This window comes from Pseudophryne corroboree, chromosome 2, assembly GCF_028390025.1.
Source record: "Pseudophryne corroboree isolate aPseCor3 chromosome 2, aPseCor3.hap2, whole genome shotgun sequence".
Classification (NCBI taxonomy): domain Eukaryota; kingdom Metazoa; phylum Chordata; class Amphibia; order Anura; family Myobatrachidae; genus Pseudophryne; species Pseudophryne corroboree.
In genome coordinates this window covers 808,287,307-808,309,950 of record NC_086445.1, presented here as the reverse complement: position 1 = coordinate 808,309,950, position 22,644 = coordinate 808,287,307, and the positions used below count along the sequence as shown (strand labels likewise).

Sequence of the window (22,644 nt, the reverse complement as noted above, 5' to 3'; positions counted from 1 at the left end):
CTATTTCTTACAGCCTGCAATCAGGTCTCAACTGCGCATGCATATGCACCGCAATGTGCAGGCGCGTTGGTCCGTAGCGACGGGGAGCTATGAGTAGCGACGGGATGGTGTGAGTAAAGCGATCGCATGGGCGATCGCAAGGTAACTGACAGGAAGAGGCCGTTTGTGGGTGGCAATTTACCGTTTTTAAGGACTGTCCGGAGAAATGCAGGAGGGACCAGGCGTTTGGAGGGAGGGTTTCTGACGTCAGCTCCGGCCCCGATCATCGCACTGGAAGAGTAAGTCCTGGTCTGTGCAGAGACTGAACAAACTTCTATTTGTGCAGCTCTCCTGCACATGCAATTGCACCTCTGCACAGCGATTTCCCCCTGTAGGCGGCGACTGCCTGATCGCAGGGATGCAAATAACGCACCCTACCGATCAGGTCTGAATTAGGCCCAATATGTATATACACGTTTCAAGGTCCGCAGGCCTTTTAGTCAGGTTATGCAATATGGTGCAAAACAAAAGCAAATAGAAATATTGGCCACATACTTTTAGTAAATACAGAGGTCCATGTATTAAAATACATTTATCATGAAGAAAAAGTCGCTCCTGCTTCGCCTGTTATCGGTGCAAGGCAGGAGGTGGCTACCGCAATGTGTACTAAAAATAGCCCCGCCTCGGCAGTGACAGCACTCACTGGGCTGGATTCAAATCATATCGCATCCGCTATCTCCCGTCTAAAGTGACGGGAGATAGAGAGGAGATGTTCAAATTTGCCCTGCTATCATGCTGATCGCGCTCATTACAGTCTGATTTAGGCGCGTCAAGCGCCTAAATGCAATTAAAGTAATGGGCGCGATCGTGAAGAGACCCATTTAAGCGCCTAAACGGGTCTCTTAACACGCATTTTAGCTCGCTACCTCCGGGGGTAGCGAGCTGAAATGAAGTTGTCGCGCCCGTCGGCACTAACATTAGAATACCGCCGGTGGGCACGATAGGAGGCAGGAAGGAGGGAAGAACATTTGAACCCTGCCCACTGTGTACTCACCTCTCTCCTGAGTCCCGTCCTGAGCAGCTGCAGCAGAGATGTTTTTTTAAACCAACTTTATTCGCAATCGCCCAAAGTGACTGAGCTCACTTACTGCTTCTTCAGTGAGGAGAAGCAGTTATCGACAGCTAGAAGTAACAAAGCTGGTGCTCGGGAAGACACCCAGCGGGCAAGCCATCTAAAGTAGTCAGTCATCTCTCTTCTGCTATAGGTGCAATTGCCTAGCTAAACTTCTGTGTATCGACTCTGCCCTGACTCTTGCTTGAAATTAACCTACAGAAGCTTGCTTCTAGCCCTCGCCACTTGCTTAGAACTTTGACATTTAAGGTTTTCTACCTGTCCTGATTGCTTTCTTGGATACAGCTGCTGAAGCTTGCTGCCACCCCTAGATTTAGCCTTTCTACAGATCTGTCAGTCTCACACAGCCAAGCTGTAACATTTACCTATTTCCTTCACCTTATGCTTCTTGTCTGGACCATCTATGTCCTTGGCTTAAGCTCTATCTTCTTCCTCGTGTATAACTTAGAACTTGTGTTACACCTAAAACTCTATGAACAAATGCTTTTACATTTACCTTTTTTACATATCAACAATGCACCAATTAATCCAGAATTCATATCTTGTACCATGTTTTCCATGGAATAATAAATACTGGTAAGACAGTCATGGTCAGCTTCCTCAGGTCCCATATTCTCTGTAATGTCCCAAGTATAGGTGTAGGTTTGGCCTGGCAGAACGGAATCATCCATCTTTTCCACAGGAGGTGTACCATCATCATATCTTGCCCCTAATAAAAAAAAACCAGAAATATAATTTAATATTCCATACTTGTAGGCAATGAGAACAGAATCCTAAGTAGATCTCACCTTAAGATTGGAGTTAGTTATTATGGCAACATTCACCAATTGTTTTGCCTGGCTCCTCACAATACACCCACAACAATTCTTGCCCAAGCTATAGATTATTTTCCTCATTGCTCGCAGCTATACTTACATCTAACACTCTATGGGGGTAATTCAGAGTTGATCGTAGCAGCAAATTTGTTAGCAGTTGGGCAAAACCATGTGCACTGCAGGGGGGGGGGGGCAGATATAACATGTGCAGAGAGAGATAGATTTGGGTGGAGCGTGTTCAAACTGAAATCTAAATTGCAGTGTAAAAATAAAGCAGCCAGTATTTACCCTGCACAGAAACAAATAACCCACCAAAATCTAGCTCTCTCTGCACATGTTATATCTGCCTCCCCTGCAGTGCACATGGATTTGCCCAACTGCTAACAAAGTTCCTGCTGCGATCAACTCAGAATTACCCCCATGTGCACTGCAGGTGTGGCAGATCTAACATTTGCAGAGAGAGTAAAGGCCCATACACACTGGGCGATTTTGAGATGAAAGCAGCTCACTTTTGGTGTTTTGAGCTGCTTTCAGCTCAAAGCCGCCCAGTGTGTATGAACAAGCGATGAGCGGTGAGCGCTGATGCGCGCTCCCGCTTCATCGCTGGAAGCCGCTGTTCATCTACTGGTATTACCAGGAGACGAACGGCAGGGTGAGCGGCTTTTCATAGCGTCCTGCTATGGAAAGCCACTCACCCCCGCTGACATCGCTGGGCAGCGGGGGAAAGCACTCAGTGTGTATGCACTGAGCGATTTTCAGCCCAGCGATGTCAGCGATCATCGCTGTTCATACACGCTGGGTTATTTTGTTTCTGTGCAGGGTAAATACTGCCTGCTCTATTTTTACACTGCAATTTAGATTTCAGTTTTAACACACCCCACCCAAATCTAACTCTCTTTGCACATGTTATATCTGCCACCCCTGCAGTGCACATGATTTTGCCCATCTGCTAACAAATTTGCAGCTATGATCAGGTCTGAATAACCACCTATGTAATCAGACCCAGCACTCCTTGCTTCTATTCATCTGGCTCAATGGAGCCCTGGAGAACTTACGTTGAGGATAGGGAGGTAGTGGATGCAGTAGTGAAATGCTTAGTTCGATATGGAGACCCTGAGTAGGGACTTTACAGTATACTGTATGCTGGGAAGTGCAGTTCTGCAATGCCAATAGTGCGAAGACTGGCAACAGGTGAAAAAAACATTCTGACAAATGCTGTTACTGAAGAAAAGAATCCTGCTGACAGATGTACTTCAACGTAGAACATTTAACTGCATTAAAAATCCTTATTACGCAATGCAACCTTGACTAGCTGAGATAATAGTATCATCTGCTGATGGAACACCATGTAGTAGATAGTAAATGAAGGACATAAACACTGCACCATAATTTCAAGAAAGTGTTACAGAGTGCATGTTCTATTTATCTGTAACTTTTTGATTACTACACTATGTTTTTGAAGCAATATCTTTTTACTTGTAACTTTGTTGTGCAACACAGAAAGAAGCAATACATTCATATGATATCTGCTCCTACAGTACATCCACTTAAAATTCATGTAACAACACATACTTGTTTGCACAGACTAGGTGAAGATTTGTTTCACCCAGCAGCCAGTGGGTCCTGAGCACTTTGAATCTTTCTAAGGCAGCGCCTCAACCTCCGGAAGCAATATAGACTGTGGTGCCTCCCACCACCTTTCCAGAGGTGAAATAAACTGTGGTGCTTCCCTCCCCCGACAACGCTTGCGCAGTAGCACAGCTGGGTGTCAAAGGAGTTAGTAATGTGCCTGCCAGTTGAAAAAAATCTGCAGCCACTCCCCCCAGTTCTCTTCAGGCCCCCTCCCCCCAGTTCTCTTCAGGCCCCCCTCCCCCAATTCTGGGGTGTTCGGGACCAAGAGGTACAAGTTTGTTGTGTCATGCGACAAGCAAGCTCATACTTCCTGCTTGCATTCAGCCCACAGTCAAGCATGGTGGAGGTTCTAGTATGGTCTGGGGATGTTTCGGAGGTGTTGCGGTTACTGACCATAAAAATCGAAAGAATCATGTACTCCAAATGCTACCACAATATCTTGGTGCGCCATGCTATCCCTTTTGGCACCTATCTTACTGGTCATGGTTTAACACTACAGCAAGATAACTACCTAAAACATACCTCCAGTCTTTGCAAAATGTATGTTCAATCAAAGAAATAGTATTTTAATACCTACCGGTAAATCCTTTTCTCCTAGTCCGTAGAGGATGCTGGGGACTCCAAAAGGACCATGGGGTATAGACGGGATCCGCAGGAGACATGGGCACACTATAAGACTTTTACTGGGTGTGAACTGGCTCCTCCCTCTATGCCCCCTCCTCCAGACCTCAGTTATAGGAACTGTGCCCAGGGGAGACAGACATTTCGAGGAAAAGGATTTTTGTTAAATTAAGGGTGAGATACATACCACCTCACACCACAAAAAAACACCGTACAACTGGAATAGCAGGAATACCAGATAACAGTATGAACGAAAAAATAGCAACAAGCTGAACATAACCGGTACACAACCATCGTGTAACCGAAACAAGAACCAACAATACAACTGCGAGTAACAGTACGCACTGGGATGGGCGCCCAGCATCCTCTACGGACTAGGAGAAAAGGATTTACCGGTAGGTATTAAAATCCTATTTTCTCTTATGTCCTAGAGGATGCTGGGGACTCCAAAAGAACCATGGGGTCTATACCAAAGCTCCAGACCGGACGGGAGAGTGCGGACGACTCTGCAGCACCGATTGAGCAAACATGAGGCCCTCATCAGCCAGGGTATCAAAATTGTAGAGCTTAGCAAAAGTGTTTGAACCCGACCACGTAGCTGCTCGGCAAAGTTGAAGTGCCGAGAGCCCTCGGGCAGCCGCCCAAGATGAGCCCACCTTCCTGGTAGAATGGGCTTTTACTGACTACGGCAACGGCAACCCAGACGAAGAATGAGCGTGCCGAATCGTATTACAAATCCAGCGTGCAATAGTCTGCTTGGAAGCAGGATTTCCAATCTTGTTGGAAGCATACAGGACAAACAGAGCCTCCGTTTTCCTAACAGGAGCCGTTCTGGCGACATAAATTTTCAAAGCTCTTACAACATCAAGAGATTTCGGGACTGCCACAGCATCTGTAGCCACAGGTACCACAATAGGTTGATTTATGTGAAACGAAGAAACCACCTTCGGCAGAAATTGTAGACGAGTCCTCAATTCCACTCTATCCACATGAAAAATCAAATATGGGCTCTTGTGAGATAAAGCTGCCAATTCTGACAATCGTCTGGCAGACGCCAAGGCCAAAAGCATGACCACTTTCCAAAATGAGAAACTTTAACTCAACCTTTCGCAAAGGTTCAAACCAGTGAGACATAAGAAACTGTAACACCACTTCAAGATCCCACGGTGCCACGGGTGGCACAAACGGAGGATGGATATGCAGCACTCCCTTCACGAAAGTCTGAACCTCAGGAAGGGCGGCCAATTCTTTTTGAAAGAAAATAGATAAAGCTGAAATCTGCACTATGATGGAACCCAATTTGAGGCCTGCATCCACGCCTGCCTGCAAAAAATGGAGGAAATGACCCAAGTGAAACTCCTCCGCAGGAGCTGTTTTGGTTTCACACCACGACACATATTTACTTCAAATACGGTGATAATGTTTCGCCGTGACCTCCTTTCTAGCCTTAAGGAGAGTGGGGATGGCTTCCCCGGGAATACCTTTACGAGCTAGGATTTGGCATTCAACCCCCACGCTGTCAAACGCAGCCGCGGTAAGTCCGGAAAAACGCATGGCCCCTGCAGTAACAGGTCCTCCCTGAGAGGAAGTGGCAAGGATCTTCTATGAGCAGTTCCTGAAGATCCGGATTGGCCAATCTGGAACGACGAGTATTGCCTGAACCCTTGTTCATCTTATGATCCTCAACACTCTTGGAATGAGAGGAAGTGGGGGAAACACATACACCGACTGAAACACCCACGGAGTTACCAGGGCGTCCACTGCACTGGCTTGGGGGTCCCTTGACCTGGAACAATACCTCGGAAGTTTCTTGTTGAGGCAAGACGCCATCATGTCTATTTGCGGAATTCCCCAATTCCTTGTCACTTCTGCAAACACCTCTTGATGAAGGGCCCACTCTCCTGGATGGAGATCGTGTCTGCTGAGGAAGTCTGCTTCCCAGTTGTCCACACCCGGAAGGAAGACTGCTGACAGAGCGCTCACGTGCTGTTCCACCCAGCTGAGAACTCTTGTGGCCTCCGCCATTGCCGCCCTGCTCTTTGTTCCGCCCTGGCGGTTTACGCACACCACCGTTGTTATGTTGTCCGACTGTATCAGGACAGGTAGACCTTGAAGAAGGTTCTTTGCTTGCAGAAGGCTGTTGTAAATGGCTCTTAACTCCAGAACATTTATGTGGAGACAAGATTCCTGGCTTGACCATTTTCCACTGAAACTTCTTCCTTGTGTGACTGCACCCCAGCCTTGGAGACTTGCATCTGTGGTCAGCAGGACCCAATCCTGGATTACGAACCTGCGTCCCTCTAGAAGGTGAGAACTTTGCAGCCACCACAGGAGAGAAATTCTGGTCCTGGAAGATAGACTTATTTTCCGGTGCAGGTGAGACCCGGACCATTTGTTCAGCAGATCCCAATGAAACCTGCCAAACGGAATGGCTTCGTAAGCCGCAACCATCTTCCCTAGCACTCGAGTGCTTTGATGAATCGACACTCTTGCCGGTTTCAGAATCTCCTTGACCATGGTCTGTATGTCCAGAGCTTTTTCCGTCAGAAGAAACACTCTCTGTAGTTCCGTGTCTAGGATCATGCCCAAGTAGGGCAGCCGAGTTGTCGGGATCAACTGAGACTTTGGCAAATTTAGAATCCAACCATGATGTTGCAGAACCGTCAGGGAGAGTTCCACATTTCTTAGCAACTGCTCTCTTGATCTCACCTTTATCAGGAGATCGTCCAAGTACGGGATAATTGTGACACCCTGCTTGCGTAGGAGTACCATCATTTCTGCCATCAACTTGGTGAAGACCCTCGGGGCCGTGGAAAGCCCAAACGGCAACGTCTGAAATTGGTAATGACAATCCTGCACCGCAAATCCCAGGAAGGCCTGATGAGGAGGATATAACGGGACGTGTAAGTAGGCATCTTTTATGTCGACTGACGCCATAAAATCCCCCCCTTCTAGGCTGGAGATCACAGCTCGAAGAGATTCCATCTTGAACTTGAAAGTTTTCATGTACGGATTGAGGGATTTTAGGTTCAGAATCAGTCTGACCGAGCCGTCCGGCTTCGGCACGACAAAGAGGCTCGAATAGAACCCTTCCCCCCGTTGGGACGGGGGAACCGAGACAATAACCCTCTGTTGACACAGCTTTTGTAACGCAGCATTTACTACTTCTCTTTCTGGAAGAGAAACTGGCAAGGCTGATTTGAAAAAGCGGCGGGGGGGGCATCTCCTGAAACTCCAGTTTGTACCCCTGGGACACTATGTCTAAGACCCAAGGATCCAGGCCCGATTGAAACCAGACCTGACTGAAGATTCGGAGACGGCCCCCCACCGGCACGGACTCCCGCAGGGGAGCCCCAGCGTCATGCGGTGGACTTGGTAGAGGCGGGGGAGGACTTTTGGTCCTGGGCGCCAGACACAGCAGGCAAAATTGTTCCCCTTCCTCTACCCTTTGAAGCGAGGAAGGACGAGCCCTTTCCTTTTTTGTATTTATTAGATCGAAAGGACTGCATCTGATAATGGGGCGCCTTTTTCTGTTGTGTGGGAACATAAGGAAGAAAAGATTACTTACCCGCAGTAGCGGTGGACACCAGGTCAGCAAGGCCGTCACCAAACAAGACACTACCTTTAAAAGGGAGAGCTTCCATAGCTTTCTTGGAATCGGCATCAGCATTCCATTGATGAATCCACAGCGCCCTCCTGGCCGAGACCGCCATGGCTTTGGCCCTTGATCCCGAGAGGCCAATATCCCTCGCCGTATCCTTTAGGTAATCTGCAGCGTCCCTGATATAACCAAGAGTCAAAAGAATGTTATCCTTATCAAGGGTATCCATGTCAGAAGCTAAATTATCAGCCCACTTAGCAATAGCACTATTCACCCACGACAACGCCACAGCAGGCCTGAGGAGTGCACCAGTAGTAACGAAAATGGCCTTCAATGTCGTCTCCTGCTTGCGATCTGCCGGATCCTTGAGGGCAGCCGTGTCAGGAGACGGAAGCGCCACCTTTTTGGACAGTCGGGACAGAGCCTTGTCCACATTGGGAGACGACTCCCATTTCTCCCTGTCGTCAGAGGGGAAAGGATATGCCATAAAAATTCTCTTGGGAATCTGCCACCTTTTGTCAGGCGACTCCGAAGCCTTTTCACAAAGAGCGTTCAGTTCATGAGAGGGGGGAAAAGTCACCTCAGGCATTTTTCCCTTATACAAACAAACCCTCGTATCTGGAACATCAGGCACTTCAGAAATATGTAAAACATCTTTAATAGCCACAATCATGTACTGAATACTCTTAACCACTTTCGGATGTAAACTGGCCTCATCGAAATCGACACTGGAATCAGAGTCTGTGTCGGTATCCGTATCTGCCATCTGGGTAAATTAACATTTTTGTGACCCTGAGGGGGCCTGTACCTGAGAAAAAGCGTCATCCATGGATTTTCTTCACGTTTGTGTCTGAAAATCAGATTTATCTAGCCTCTTAGACAATAATGCCACATTTGCATTCAATGTACTCAACATATTCACCCAATCAGCAGTCGGCTGTGCCGACAGAGTCATTCCCAAATCCTTCTCCGCACCTCCAGTAACTTCCTCCGGGGAGGAACACTCAGCCTCAGACATGTCGACACGCAGTACCGACACACTCACACTGACCAAAAGGGGACAGACCCACAGGGAAGCCTGTAGAGAGAACACAGAGGGAGTATGTCAGCTCACACCCCAGCGCCCATATACTATTAAATAAATAATATATGATGGCTGCGCTGTAAATATATATACATATATAGCACCAAATTGCCTGTGCCCCCCCCCCCCCCCCCGTTTTGCTCCCCTGTACTTGTAAGGAGAGTGGAGGTCCGGGCCAGCGTCTCTGCATGCACTGTGATGAGAGAAATGGCGCTGGTAAGCTGTGCGGCTAAGCCCCGCCCCTTCCCGGCGCGCTGTAGTCCCGCTTAAATTTTAAATTCTTTATACTGGCGGGGGTCTCGTACACAGTGCCCGGGCACCGAATATGCATTTTTTGCCAGTAAAATGACCTCAGTAACTTGCTGCCCTGGACGCTCCCCCCAAGCGCCCTTCACCCTGTAAGTGCCGTTGGTGTGTGGGAGCATGGAGCGCAGCTGCGCTGTACCTCAGTTACTGAAGTCTTCTGCCATCACTGAAGTCTCCTGCCTTCTGCATACTCACCCGGCTTCTTTCTTCTGGCTTCTGTGAGGGGGGTGACGGCGCGGCTCCGGGAACATGCAGCTAGGCGCACCAAGTGATCGAACCCTCTGGAGCTAATGGTGTCCAGTAGCCCAGAGCCGGATTAAGTCGCTGGGGGGCCCGGGGTACTTAAAACAGTGGGGCCCCTATTCAGGAGAGGAGGAGGAGGACCGGGGGGGGGGGGGATGTCACTCACATACCATCCAGTGAACGAATTGCGCTCCCGTCCCCGCCAACCGTACAGACAGCAGAGCGACGGATCAGCTCTCCAATCATGTATGAATGAAGCAGCCTGCCGCTCAGCCATTGGGGCAGCCTACTTCACTCATTCGTTATTGGACAGCTGAGCCGTACGTGCGTTTCAGTTTTTTGGTCTGTTTGACCCCCCCAAAAAAGGCATGGAGAAAACGGTGCAAAACACTGTCGAAAACTCCCACTATTGGCTACTAAACGGTCGAATTAGTGCCGATTTTCCGACTGTCGGAAAACTCGGCACTAATTGAATATCCCCCTATGCCTCAGACATGGTCACACTATTCATGAGCATGGCTATATATGTAGATATTGATATATGTACTGTATACACACACATAGTAAAACACACACACATACATATATACACACACACCCATAGAGAAAAAACACCCACACCTACAGCTAAACACACATAGCAAAACACATATATACACAAACACACACCCATAGGAAAACACATACACACACTAAACACCAATAGCAAAACACATACACACACCCATAGGAAAACAGATATACACATACACACCCATAGCAAAACAAACACACAAACAGCTAAACATGCACACACAGCCAGCAAAACACACACACACCCTTGTATTTACAGTACATGTGTTTTCTTTATCCACAACTTACTTTGCTGCACCTCCTGGCTCTGGCTCCCTGGTTCCGGCAATGCTCTTCACTGCAGGGGGTGAGTGCTGACGTCTCCTGTGCACACACTGCTGCCCTGTCAGTGACTCTCCCTCCTCCCTCCTCCCAGCATGCAGTGTGGACAACACACAGTAACAGAGCCAGCAGGAAACTGATAGCTGCTGCTGCAGCAGCGCGGTGCCGAGTTGAAGGGTGATGAGATCACCCTTCTCACTCACTGGCGCCGTGTCCTGTGTGCAGGCAGCGTGTAATGAGTCATTGCTGCCGGCTGTGGGCCCCTTCATAGCGCTGGGCCTCTGTGCATTGCACTGGCTGCCCTGGCGCAAGCTCCGCCGCTGGTGGTGGGGCAGGGGGCCCTTTTGGGAAGGGGGGCCCGGGGGTACGTATCCCCGGGACCCCCCCCCCTTAATCCGGCTCTGCAGTAGCCTAAGAAGCAGAGCCCTTAACTCAGCAGAAGTAGGTCTGACTTCTCTCCCCTCAGTCCCACGAAGCAGGGAGCCTGTAGCCAGCAGGTCTCCCTGAAAATAAAAAAAACCTAACTCAGTAGAGCTCCCCTAGTGTGTGTCCAGTCTCTCTTGGGCACAGAATCTAACTGAGGTCTGGAGGAGGGGCATAGAGGGAGGAGCCAGTTCACACCCAGTAAAAGTCTTATAGTGTGCCCATGTCTCCTGCGGATCCCGTCTATACCCCATGGTCCTTTTGGAGTCCCCAGCATCCTCCAGGACGTAAGAGAAATAGGATTTTGGTTATCTACCAGTAAATCCTTGTCTCGTTGTCTGTAGAGGATGCTGGGGTCCACATTAGTACCATGGAGTACAGACGGGTCCACCAGGAGCCATTGGCGCTTTAGGAGTTTGAGAGTGTGGGCTGGTTGCTCCCTCTATGCCCCTCCTACCAGACTCAGTCTAGAAACTGTGCCCCGAGGAGACGGACATCTTCGAGAGAAGGATTTAACACAGATAGTGGCGAGATTCATACCAGCTCACACATACAAGGCACATCAAGCTAACTAGCTTGAAAAACTCAGCAACTGCTGAAACATTACTTACCAAGTAACAATGAAGTACATAACCAAAGTTGTACTGAACCAGATAACGGTTGCAGGAAAATGAAGCGCTGGACGGGCGCCCAGCATTCTCTACGGACTACGAGAAAAGGATTTACCGGTAGGTAACCAAAATCCTATTTTCTCTTACGTCCTAGAGGATGCTGGGGTCCACATTAGTACCATGGGGATGTACCAAAGCTCCCAGAACAGGAGGGAGAGCGCGGAGGCTCCTGCAGAACTGATTGACTGAACTTCAGATCATCAGAGGCCAAAGTATCGAACTTGTAGAATTTTGCAAATGTGTTCGACCCAGACCAAGTTGGCGCTCTGAAAAGTTGTAACGTAGAGACACACCGGGCAGCCGCCCAGGAAGACCCCACCTTACGAGTAGAGTGGGCCTTGAAAGATTTTGGACACGGCAATCTGAAGAAATTGAGGAGTCAGTAGCCACTGGCACCACAATAGGTTGGTTGATATGAAATGCCGACCCAACCTTTGGAAGAAACTGCTGAAGTGTCCGGAGCTCAGCTCTATCTTCGTGGAATATCAAGCAAGGCTTTTACAGGACAAAGCCCCCAATTCTGACACACGTCTAGCAGAAGCTAAGGCCAACAATGTGACAGCCTTCCATGTAAGAAATTTGACCTCAAGCTCCTCTAGAGGCTCAAACCAGTTCGACTGGAGAAACTGCAACACCGTGTTAAGGTCCCAAGGCGCCGTAGGCGGCAAAAAGGGAGGTTGGATGTGCAGAACTCCCTTCAAAAAGGTCTGAACCTCAGGGAGGGCAGCCAATTGTTTCTGGAAGAAAATGGACAGGGCCGAAATCTGGACCTTCACAGATCCCAACCTCAGGCCCATATCCACACCTGCTTGCAGGAAGAGGAGAAAACGTCCCAGTTGAAACTCCACCGCAGGAAACTTCTTGGACTCACCCCAAAAAAACATACTTCTTCCAAATACGATTGTAATGTTTAGACGTAACCCTTTTCCTAGCCTGTATCAGGGTAGGAATTACCTTCTTCGGAATGCCCTTCCGAACTAGTATCAGGCGTTCAACATCCATGCCGTCAAATGTAGCCGCGGTAAGTCTTGATAGGCGAATGGCCCCTGCTGCAGCAGGTCATCCCAAAGAGGAAGAGGCCTCGGCTCTTACTGCAAGAGATTCAGAAGATCCGCGTATGAAGCCTGCCTTGGCCAGTCTGGAGCAATGAGGATCGCTTGAACTCTTGTTCTCCTTATAAGCTTTAGAACTCTTGGAATGAGTGGGAGTAGTGGAAACACGTACACCAACTGGAACACCCACGGAGACACCAGGGCGTCCACTGCCACTGCTTGTGGGTCCCTCGACCTGGAACAATAGTGTTGAAGCTTCATGTTGAGACAAGAGGCCATCATGTCTATTTGGGGTAACCCCCAAAGGTCTGTTATTTCCTTGAGCACCTCCGGATGGAGACCCCACTCCCTCGGATGGAGATCGCGTCTGCTGAGGAAGTCAGCTAGGGTCATATCCGTGGTTAGAAGGACTCAGTCCTGAATAGCGAACCTGTGGCGCTCCAGAAGGTGAGGCAATTGGAGCCACCAGAGGAGTGAAATCCCGGCATTTGGGGACAGACGAATTCTCTGGTGCATGTGTAGATGAGATCCTGACCACTTGTCCAGGAGATCCAATTGGAAGGCCCGAGCATAGAACCTCCCATACTGGAGAGCCTCGTAAGAGGCCACCATCTTCCCCAGAAGGCGAATGCATTGATGAACCGACACCTGGGCTGGCTTCAGGACATCCCGGATCATTGTTTGCATCACCAACGCCGTTTCCTGCGGAAGAAACATCCTCTGCACTTCCGTGTCGAGGATCATCCCCAGAAAAGACAACCTCCGGGTTGGTTCCAAATGAGATTTTGAAAGGTTCAGAATCCAACCGTGGACTGCTCCTCCTTGGACAATGCTTTTATCAGTAGATCGTCTAGATACGGAATGATGTTCACCCCCTGAGTAGAACCATCATCTCCGCCATCACCTTGGTGAACACCCTTGGTGCTGTAGAGAGGCCGAATGGCAGGGCCTGGAACAGGAAATGACAGTCCAGTAATGCAAAACGGAGAAAAGACTGATGCGGTAGCCAAATCGGAATGTGGAGGTACGCATCTTTGATATCCAGGGATACTAGGAATTCCCCCTATTCCAGACCTGATATCACCGCCTTGAGAGACTCTATTTTGAACTTGAACTCCTTCAGAAAGGGGTTCACTGATTTTAGGTTCAGAATGGGTCTGACCGAACCATCCGGTTTCTGTACCACGAAAAGGATGAATAGTAACCCGTGGCTTGCGAATGAGGAGGCACTGGCACAATGACCTGTGCCTCCACCAACATCTGAACCGCTGCTTGTAGGACAGTCCTGTCTGCCAGCAGAGCTGGCAAGCCTGATTTGAAAAATCGGTGAGGAGGGAGATTTTGAAATCCCAACCTGTATCCCTGGGACACAAAATCTATCACCCAGGGATCCAGGCCGGACGATACCCAGACGTGACTGAACTGTCTGAGCCTCGCTCCCACTGGCCCCACCTCCAGGCGGAGGACTTCGGCATACTGGAAGCAGGCTTAGTTTACTGGGAACCTGCCGCAGCAGGTTTCTTGGATTTAGCTCGACCTCCCCTAAAGAAGGTATTGGACGGCTTGTCCTTTCTAGGCTTGCTAGGCCGAAAGGACTGCGATGCTGATGAAGAGAAAGATTTCTTCAGAGCAGGTGCAGCTGAGGGAAGGAACGGAGACTTACCCGCCGTAGCCATGGATATCCACGCATCCAAAGCTTCCCCAAAGAGAGCCTGACCTGTGTAGGGTAGGGACACCACACTTTTTCTGGATTCCGCGTCGGCCGACCAATGGCGCAGCCACAGTACCCCACAAGCTGAAACAGACATGGAAGAGATCCCCGCAGCCATGAAACTCAGGTCTTTCATGGATTCTACCATAAAACCTGCTAAATCGTGAATGTTACGCAAAAACAATTCAACATCACCTTATCCATTGTATCCAAATCCTCAAGTAAGGTGCCTGACCGTTTCACTACAGCTTTTGCAATCCATGCACTAGCAATAGTGGGACGTAATATGGCACCTGAAGCTGTGTACATTGATTTAAGTGTATTATCAATCTTTCGATCAGCCGGCTCCTTTAAGGCGGTAGATCCCGGAACAGGCAAAACCACCTTTTTTGAGAGTCTGGATACAGATGCGTCAACAATTGGCAGGCTTTCCCATTTTTTCCTATCTTCCTCAGGGAAATGAAACGCCACCTGGACCCTTTTAGGGATCTGGAATTTTTTCTCAGGGTTTTCCCATGCTTTCTCAAATATAGCATTCAATTCCTTGGACGCAGGGAAGGTTAGCGAGGCTTTCTTATTTTCAGTGAAAAAAGCCTCCTCAACCTGCTCAGGTGTGGTATTATTAATATTCAACACATCCCTGATAGACTTTATCATCAATTGCACCCCCTTTGCAAGAGAGGCAGACCCCCGCAACACATCCCCATTACCATCTGTGGTATCAGAATCGGTATCCGTGTCATCTTGCATGACATGAACAAGCGCACGTTTGTGGGGTATATAGCGGAGCGTCCTGAGGTACCAGAAACGGGCCATACTGCCATAGAGTTCTGTAATACCTGGGTTGCGGATTCATTACTTGCAACCCTATCTTAAATGTGAGAAATCCAAGATTCAATAGAGGAAAACCACTCAGGTTCCTTGCTGGTATCTGTGCTAAACCAGTGCCATCCTGATTACATGGAATGGGATCCTCCTGGGAGGACATATCCTCCGCAGCATATGACACAGTGTCCCTGGACATAGCTAAAGGAGACCACAAAACACTCCACACACACACACACACACACACACACACACACACACACACACACACACACACACACACACACACGGGAGGGCAGACAGAGTTTCCCCCCCAAGAATGGCAAGAGAGACACAGAGATTGGAGCCAACCCACACACAGCGCTTTTAACCAAAGGGAGACCCCTTGTCAGCGCTGACTGTGCACCTTAATAGGATACACAGTCGTATTGCAGCCTCCCCCCCCTTCTACAACCCCCTGGTACCGTGAGAGATAACTGGAGTTGCTGTGGAGGGACCTTCTTTCTCCTGATCAGCGCTGTGCAGGCAGGAAAATGGCGCTGAACGCTGCTGGGTCCGCTCTGAGAAGAAGCTCCGCCCCCAAAATGGCGCTGTCTTCCCGCTCTTCATCTGATTATACTGGCCTGAGGATTGATGCTGTCTGAGATCCTGGGACCCCGACAGGCTTTGTGACCAGTGTAGGGTGTAAGCGCTGGCCCAGGGCGCCCCTCACCGCGCCGCACTATGTACCGCTGAGCCATCCCGGAGCGCAGTTAATACTGCGCTCCTACCCTGCTGCCGCCATCTTCACACCGCCCCCCCGCTTCAGCTCTGTAAGGGGTTGGCGGCATGCTGCTGGGGTGAGGGATCCCCTGTGGCAGGGAACGATCTATCCCCTCAGGAGCTCAGTGTCCTGTCAGCGGAGTAAGCGGCTCAGACCCCACAGGGTGGACACTACTCTCCCCCTTAGTCCCACGCTGCAGGGAGGCTGTTGCCAGCAGCCTCCCTGTAAAATAAAAAAACTCTAAAATAATTTTTTTCTAGAAAAGCTCTGGAGAGCTCCCCTAGCTGTGACCGGCTCCTCCGGGCACATTTTTTAAACTGAGTCTGGTAGTAGGGGCATAGAGGGAGGAGCCAGCCCACACTCCCAAACTCTTAAAGTGCCAATGGCTCCTGGTGGACCTGTCTATACCCCATGGTACTAATGTGGACCCCAGCATCCTCTAGGACGTAAGAGAAACAACAGTTCAGGGGAAATAAATTACCGGTAAGTATGAATATAAAAGAATAATCAATAAAGGCAAAGTTTTCAATAAATTTTAGTGGTCCCTATATACATTTCTATAAATACAAGGATGAATCTTCTGTGGAATATGACTATTCCCTCTATTGAAAAAAACAAGCAGCACTCCACAGACTTGTGCAAAATAGTGTATTGTTCAATCAAGGCATAATATGTATATACACGATTCAAGGTCCGCAGGCCTTTTAGTCAGGTTATGCAATATTGTGCAAAACAAAAGCAAATAGAAATATTGGCCACATACTTTTAGTAAATAAGTTATCATGGAGAAAAAGTCGCTCCTGCTTCGCCTGTTATCGGTGCAAGGCAGGAGGTGGCTACCGCAATGTGTACTAAAAATAGCCCCGCCTCGGCAGTGACAGCACTCACTGGGCCGGATTCAAATCATATTGCACCAGCTATCTACCGTCTAAAGTGACAGGAGATAGAGGGGCGATATTCAAATTGCCCTGCTATCGCGCTGATTACAGTTTGGTTTAGGCGCGACAAGTGCCTAAACCTGACTAAAGTAATGGGCGTGATCGTGAAGAAAACCGTTTAGGCGCCCAAACGGGTCTCTTTACACGCATTTCAGCTCGCTACTTCCGGGGGTAGCGAACTGAAATGAAGTTGTCGCACCTGTCAGCAGTAACATTAGAATACCGCCGGTGGACGCGATAGGGGGTGGGAGGGAGGGAAGAACGTTTGAATCCTGCCCACTGTGTACTCACCTCTCTCCTGATTCCCGACCTGGGCAGCTGCAGCTAGAGGTGACAATGCTGGTGCTGGGAAAGACACCCAGCTGGCAAGCCATCTAAAGTAGCCAGTCATCTCTCTCCTGTTATAGGTACAGTTGCCTAACTAAACTTCTGTGTATCGACTCTGCCCTGACTTTTGCTTGAAATTTACCTACAGAAGCTTGCTTCTGTCCCTCACCATTTGCTTAGAACTTTGACATTTAAGGTTTTCTACCTGTCCTGATCGCTTTCTTGGATACAGCTGCTGAAGCTTGCTGCCACCCCTAAATTTAGCCTTTCTACAGATCTGTCAGTCTCATACAGCCAAGGTGTAAGATTTACCTATTTCCTTCACCTTATGCTTCTTGTCTGGACCATCTATGTCAGGGCTTGCCAAACCAGTCCTCGAGATCTACCAACAGTTCACATTTTCCAGACCACCTAGCTGGTGCACAGGTGTAATCATTACTAATTAAGATGTGCTGCATTCATTCCTAACTGACAATTCTACAGATGTCCAGGAGGCCTGGAAAACATGAACTGTTGGTAGATATCGAGGACCGGTTTGGCCAGCCCTGATCTATGTCCTTGTCTTCATCTCTATCTTCTTCCTTGTGCATAACTTATTACTTGTGTTACATCTAAAACTCTATAGTACAATGTTGTTGAAGTTGAAAAGAGGCGAAATGCCCATCGGGTTCAACCTGTATTCTGTCTTTAGTTGTGCACATTATAACGCACCAGCTGGAGTAATGGTTTCGTACCAATTGTCAACTATATTTCGTACAACTCCCAGATACTTCATGTCAATATATTAAACGCTGTAGCCCTGGATACTTTTTTCAGCTAGAAAGCTGTCCAATCTGATTTTTAATGCATTTACAGTGTCCGCCATTTTTACCTTCTCCGGCAGGGAGTTCCAAATCCTTATTGCCCTTACCGTAAAGAACACTTTACTACGTTTTGTACGGAATTTTCTCTTCTCTAACCTCAGTGAGTGTCCAGGTGTCCTATACAGAGTTCTATTAATAAATAAATCCCCTGCTAACTCCTTGTAATGACCCTTTACATATTTGAAGATATTAATATCTCCTCTTAGACGTCTCTTTTCTAGAGTATAAATATTTAACCTAGTTAGCCTTTCCTCGTACTCCAGTGTCTCTAATCCTTTAACCAGTTAAGTAGCTCGCCTTTGAACTCTTTCGAGTTCCCCAATATCCTTTTTATAATATGGTGCCCAGAATTGAACACAATATTCCAGGTGCAGACGTACCAATGATTTGTACACCGGCAGGATTACATCCTCGTCCCTGGTCTCAATACCCCGTTTTATGCAAGCAAGGACTTTACTTGCCTTCTTCGCTGCATTTTGACACTGTGTACTGTTATTGAGCGTATTATCTATGAGGACCCCAAAATCTTTTTCCACTACTGTTACCCCTATATTTTCCCCATTTAGGTTGTTTTTAATCCCAAAATGCATAACTTTGCATTTTTCACTATTGAACCTCATTCCTTATTTAGACGCCCAGGATTCAAGTTTAAATAATTAATTCTGTAGAGACTCCACATCTATTTCCAAATTAATTACCTTACACAGTTTAGTATTATCTGCAAAGATTGATGCTGTGCTTCGCAGACCTTTTCCTAGGTCATTATTAAATATATTGAACAGTAGTGGGCCAAGTACGGACCCTTGTGGTATACCGCTGACTACTGGTGCCCAGCTGGAGAACATCCCATTGACCAATACTCGTTGTACCCTGTTATCCAGCCAATTACCTATCCATGTACAAACAGTATATCCTAGGCCAAGTTCCCTTAATTTGATGATCAGTCTCTTGTGAGGCACTGTATCAAAGGCTTTTGCAAAATCTAAATAGACCATATCCACTGCTTTTCCCTGGTCAAGATTATCGCTCACTTCCTCGTAGAAGCTAATTAAGTTAGTTTGACATAATATGTCCCTTACAAACCCATGCTGACTCTTGCTAATAAATTTAGTATTCCGCAGATAATCCTCCATGCTATCCCTCAAAATTCCTTCCAATATTTTACCTACTATAGATGTTAAACTAACTAGTCTTTAGTTTCCAGGATGATTTTTAGATCCCTTTTCAAATAATGGCACTACTCCAGCTATACGCCAATCTATCGGTACCATACCCGACTTAATGGAACTATAGGAAATCAAGTATAAGGGTCTTGCAAGCTGTGCCTTAAGCTCCATAATAGCCCACGGATGAAAACCATCTGGTCCCGGTGATTTATTAATCTTTATGTTGCTTAATCTCTCCAGGACTACTTCCTCACTTAAACAAGCATCTAGCCCAGAATCATTACCTTCACTGTCGTTATGGACTGCTAACACCGTCTGATACTCCCTGGTGAATACTGATGAAAAAAAGCTGTTCAGTATATCCGCTTTTATTTTGTCATCGTTTACCAAGGCTCCCAGTTCATCTTTTAATGGGCCTACGTTCTCCTTTTTTTTTTTTTTTAGAAAAAGTTTTTATTGAATTTTATACTTTTAACAAGATATTCGCAAGATATACTTTACAGGTATCACACATTGGTACATATCGCAGTTAACTGTCAAATAGCAGTGGCAGAATATCTATGTACAACATCGAGTGAGTGAAGAATCAAACAGGCATGCATGCCGATGTATAGAAAGCTGTCAATAGATAGTGTAATACATTTGGTGTGTACCGTAGCTAAGGGCGAAGGAATAACTCTTAATGAAGCATTATAGCTTATAAAAGAAGAACAAAGAGTAAGCTTAAGATTAGAAGTAGAAGAGAAAAGAGGCAAGGAGGGGGAAGAGAAAAGAAGGGAGGGAGGATTGGGAAGGGAGGTAAGGTAAGAATGGTCGGGCGGTCCCAGTCGCCTGGGCAGTGCGTCAGATTATCCTCAGTTGGATAGGGTATTGTGATGGTTCCCATTATCTTATATGGTAGTTAGTGGAGGTTCAGCACCGAAGTGTGACGTCCAGGGTAACCACGTATTGGTAAAATTATCTGGGGTGTCCCGGAGAACCGCTGTAATACGTTCCAATCTATAGGTTTGCCATATAGCATTAATGGTAGCAGGGGTCGTGGGGGGTGACAGAGATTTCCAGTTGGCCGCGATTTGGCATTTGGCCGTATTTAAAATATGCTTAATTAGCTTTTGTTGGTGGCGAGGGGTGTGAGGTATTGGGCGAGAGAGCAGGGAATAGAGAGGAGACATCGGGATCGTCAATCCGAGGACCTTAAAAATAAGTCTATGGACCCTAGTCCAATATCCCTTAATTTGCGGGCAGTTCCACCAAATATGCAGCAGGTTTCCGCGCTGGCCACATTGACGCCAACAGTTATCCGAGCAGGAGGGGTAAATTGAATGGAGACGTGATGGTACCAGGTACCAACGGTAATATAGTTTGTAGGCATTTTCTTTAATTCGGACCGAAATGGAGCTCGTGGAGATTTCCTGCCTGATCTCAGACCACTCATCTGTCGTCAGGGTTTCACCTACCTCCCGCTCCCACGCTACTTCGTGGGGTTCCTTCAGGGGCGAGTTGTGAGCTAATAAGATTTGATATATAGTTGAGAGTAAGCCTTTAGTTGATCGGCAGGTACAGCAGAGGGATTCAAAGCTCGTTTTACCTCCCACGGGCGGTGTTCCGGAGGTAGAGGCAAAAAAGTGGCGTATCTGCAAGAATTGATAAAAGGTTGAGCGTGGGAGCGAGAAACGGGATTGTAAGTCGTCAAACGTGGGGAACGTATGTAGCGGGGCGATGTCTAGAAGGAAAAGTGAGTTATGGCTGGTCCAGGAATCAAAAGCTAAGTGGTTCTCCCCTGGCGGGAATGCCGGGTTGTTCCACAGAGGGGTGAGTAGAGGGTGAAAGGAGCGTAGCCGGTAAAGACGTGAGCAAAGGTCCCATATGGCAAGGGTGAATTTCACTGTGGGCAACAGCGAGGAAGCTGGGGGACGGCTATTCGGTCGACACCAGAGCAAGCTGTAGGGGGAATATCTGTGGAGTGTGGTAGCCTCTAGTTGCGTCCAGATTCTGTGTCCAGGATTATCGTGCCAAAGGATACATGTGGTTAAGTGAGCAGCTCTATAGTATTTAAGGAGGTCAGGAACTCCTAGACCCCCTTCTAGACGATGCTTTTGGAGGATTCGCATCTTTACTCTGGGCTTTCGCCCTGCCCAGATAAATCTGGTGAGGTCTGCTTGAAGATTTTTAAGGATTGAGGTGGGGACGTGGATGGGAAGAGTTTGCCACAGATATAACAGACGGGGCAGTAGTGTCATCTTAACGGCCGTCATCCGTCCAAACCAAGATAGGATGTATTTATTCCACCTTGTCATATCGTGTTTAATAGAGGTTAAGAGTCTGGGAAAGTTGGCAGCATAGAGACCAGAGTAGGACTTAGTGAGATAGATGCCCAGATATTTGAGCTTATCAGCTCGCCAAGCGCATGGGAAGGCGGCCTGTAGGAGTCGAAGATCTGGGTCCGCGACATGTAGGGCCAATATTTCGGTTTTGTCTGAGTTAATGTTGTAATTTGAAAACCTGCTGTACGTAGCTATCTCCTCCATCAGATGTGGGAGGGAGGCAGGTGGGTCAGTCAGGGTGAGAATGACGTCATCGGCATATAGAGCAATTTTGTGGTTGTGAGCTCCCGACATGATACCAGATATGTTACAGTTTAGTCTAATTCTAGCTGCTAACGGTTCCATAATAAGGGCGAAGAGTAGGGGGGAAAGGGGACAGCCCTGTCGGGTGCCGTTGCGTATGGGAAGAGGATCGGAGGAAAGGCCATTAATTAAGATAGAGGCTGAGGGGTTCTGATACAGCGAAGTAACGCCTTTATAGAAGGCGCCATGTAGGCCCATATTTAGGAGTGTCTGTTGTAGGAATGGCCAAGCCACCCTGTCGAAGGCTTTTCTGCGTCGAGGGCCACGACCAGCGTCGGGAGAGACTTGTCTTGTGCCAGCTGGATGAGGTCAATGAGACGCCTAGTATTATCTGCGGCTTGTCTGGAGGGAATGAAACCGACCTGGTCGGGGTGAATGAGGGCGGGTAAGAATGGAGCAAGTAAATTAGCCAAGATTTTGGCGAAAAGCTTTAGGTCCACATTCAAGAGCGAGATGGGTCGATAGTTCTTCATCTCCATCGGGTCCCTGTCAGGTTTCGGAATGAGGATAAGGTTGGCCCTAGTGGTGGCTGCGTCGAATGAGTCCCCATCTAGGATTGCGTTAAACAGAGATTGGAGCATGGGGAGCAAAGAGGTAGTAAATTTTTTATAATATAGAGCGGTGAAGCCATCAGGGCCAGGGGCTGCGGTGCGGCGTAACTGCTGAATGGCCACTGAGATTTCCTTTGTGGAAATGGGGGCATTGAGTGTCAATATATCCGAGTCGGAAAGTTTAGGGAGTTTGCAAGTGAAAAGATAGTCTCGGAGTTTAGAAACGTGGTCAGGATCAGCATCAAGAGTGGAAGGGAGATTGTACAAGGATGTATAATAATCCCGAAATTGGGCGGCCATTCGCGATGGATCAAATGTGGCAGACCCGTCCGCACAGCGTAGGGATACAATGCGATTTTGAGTGCGTTTCGCTCTTAGTTTTTGGGCTAGTAGAGTGTCAGCCTTATCAGATTTCTCATA

General features: G+C 48.0%; 1 protein-coding gene across 2 annotated transcripts in view; it reads right to left on the bottom strand.

Annotated features, from left to right (window-relative positions):
• Positions 1-22,644, bottom strand: part of F5 (coagulation factor V) — a 303,846-nt gene that overhangs the window by 249,693 nt on the left and 31,509 nt on the right. The window contains exons 1-2 of one of the 2 annotated variants that reach the window (XM_063955644.1): positions 10,275-10,353; positions 1,608-1,820 (exon numbers count right to left, since the gene is read on the bottom strand). In XM_063955644.1, coding sequence (XP_063811714.1) covers positions 1,608-1,782 — 175 coding nt within the window. In that variant the 5' untranslated portion in view covers positions 1,783-1,820; positions 10,275-10,353. Of the gene's footprint in view, positions 1-1,607; positions 1,821-10,274; positions 10,354-22,644 lie in introns of those variants that run through there. The other variant, XM_063955643.1, reaches the window with a different exon arrangement.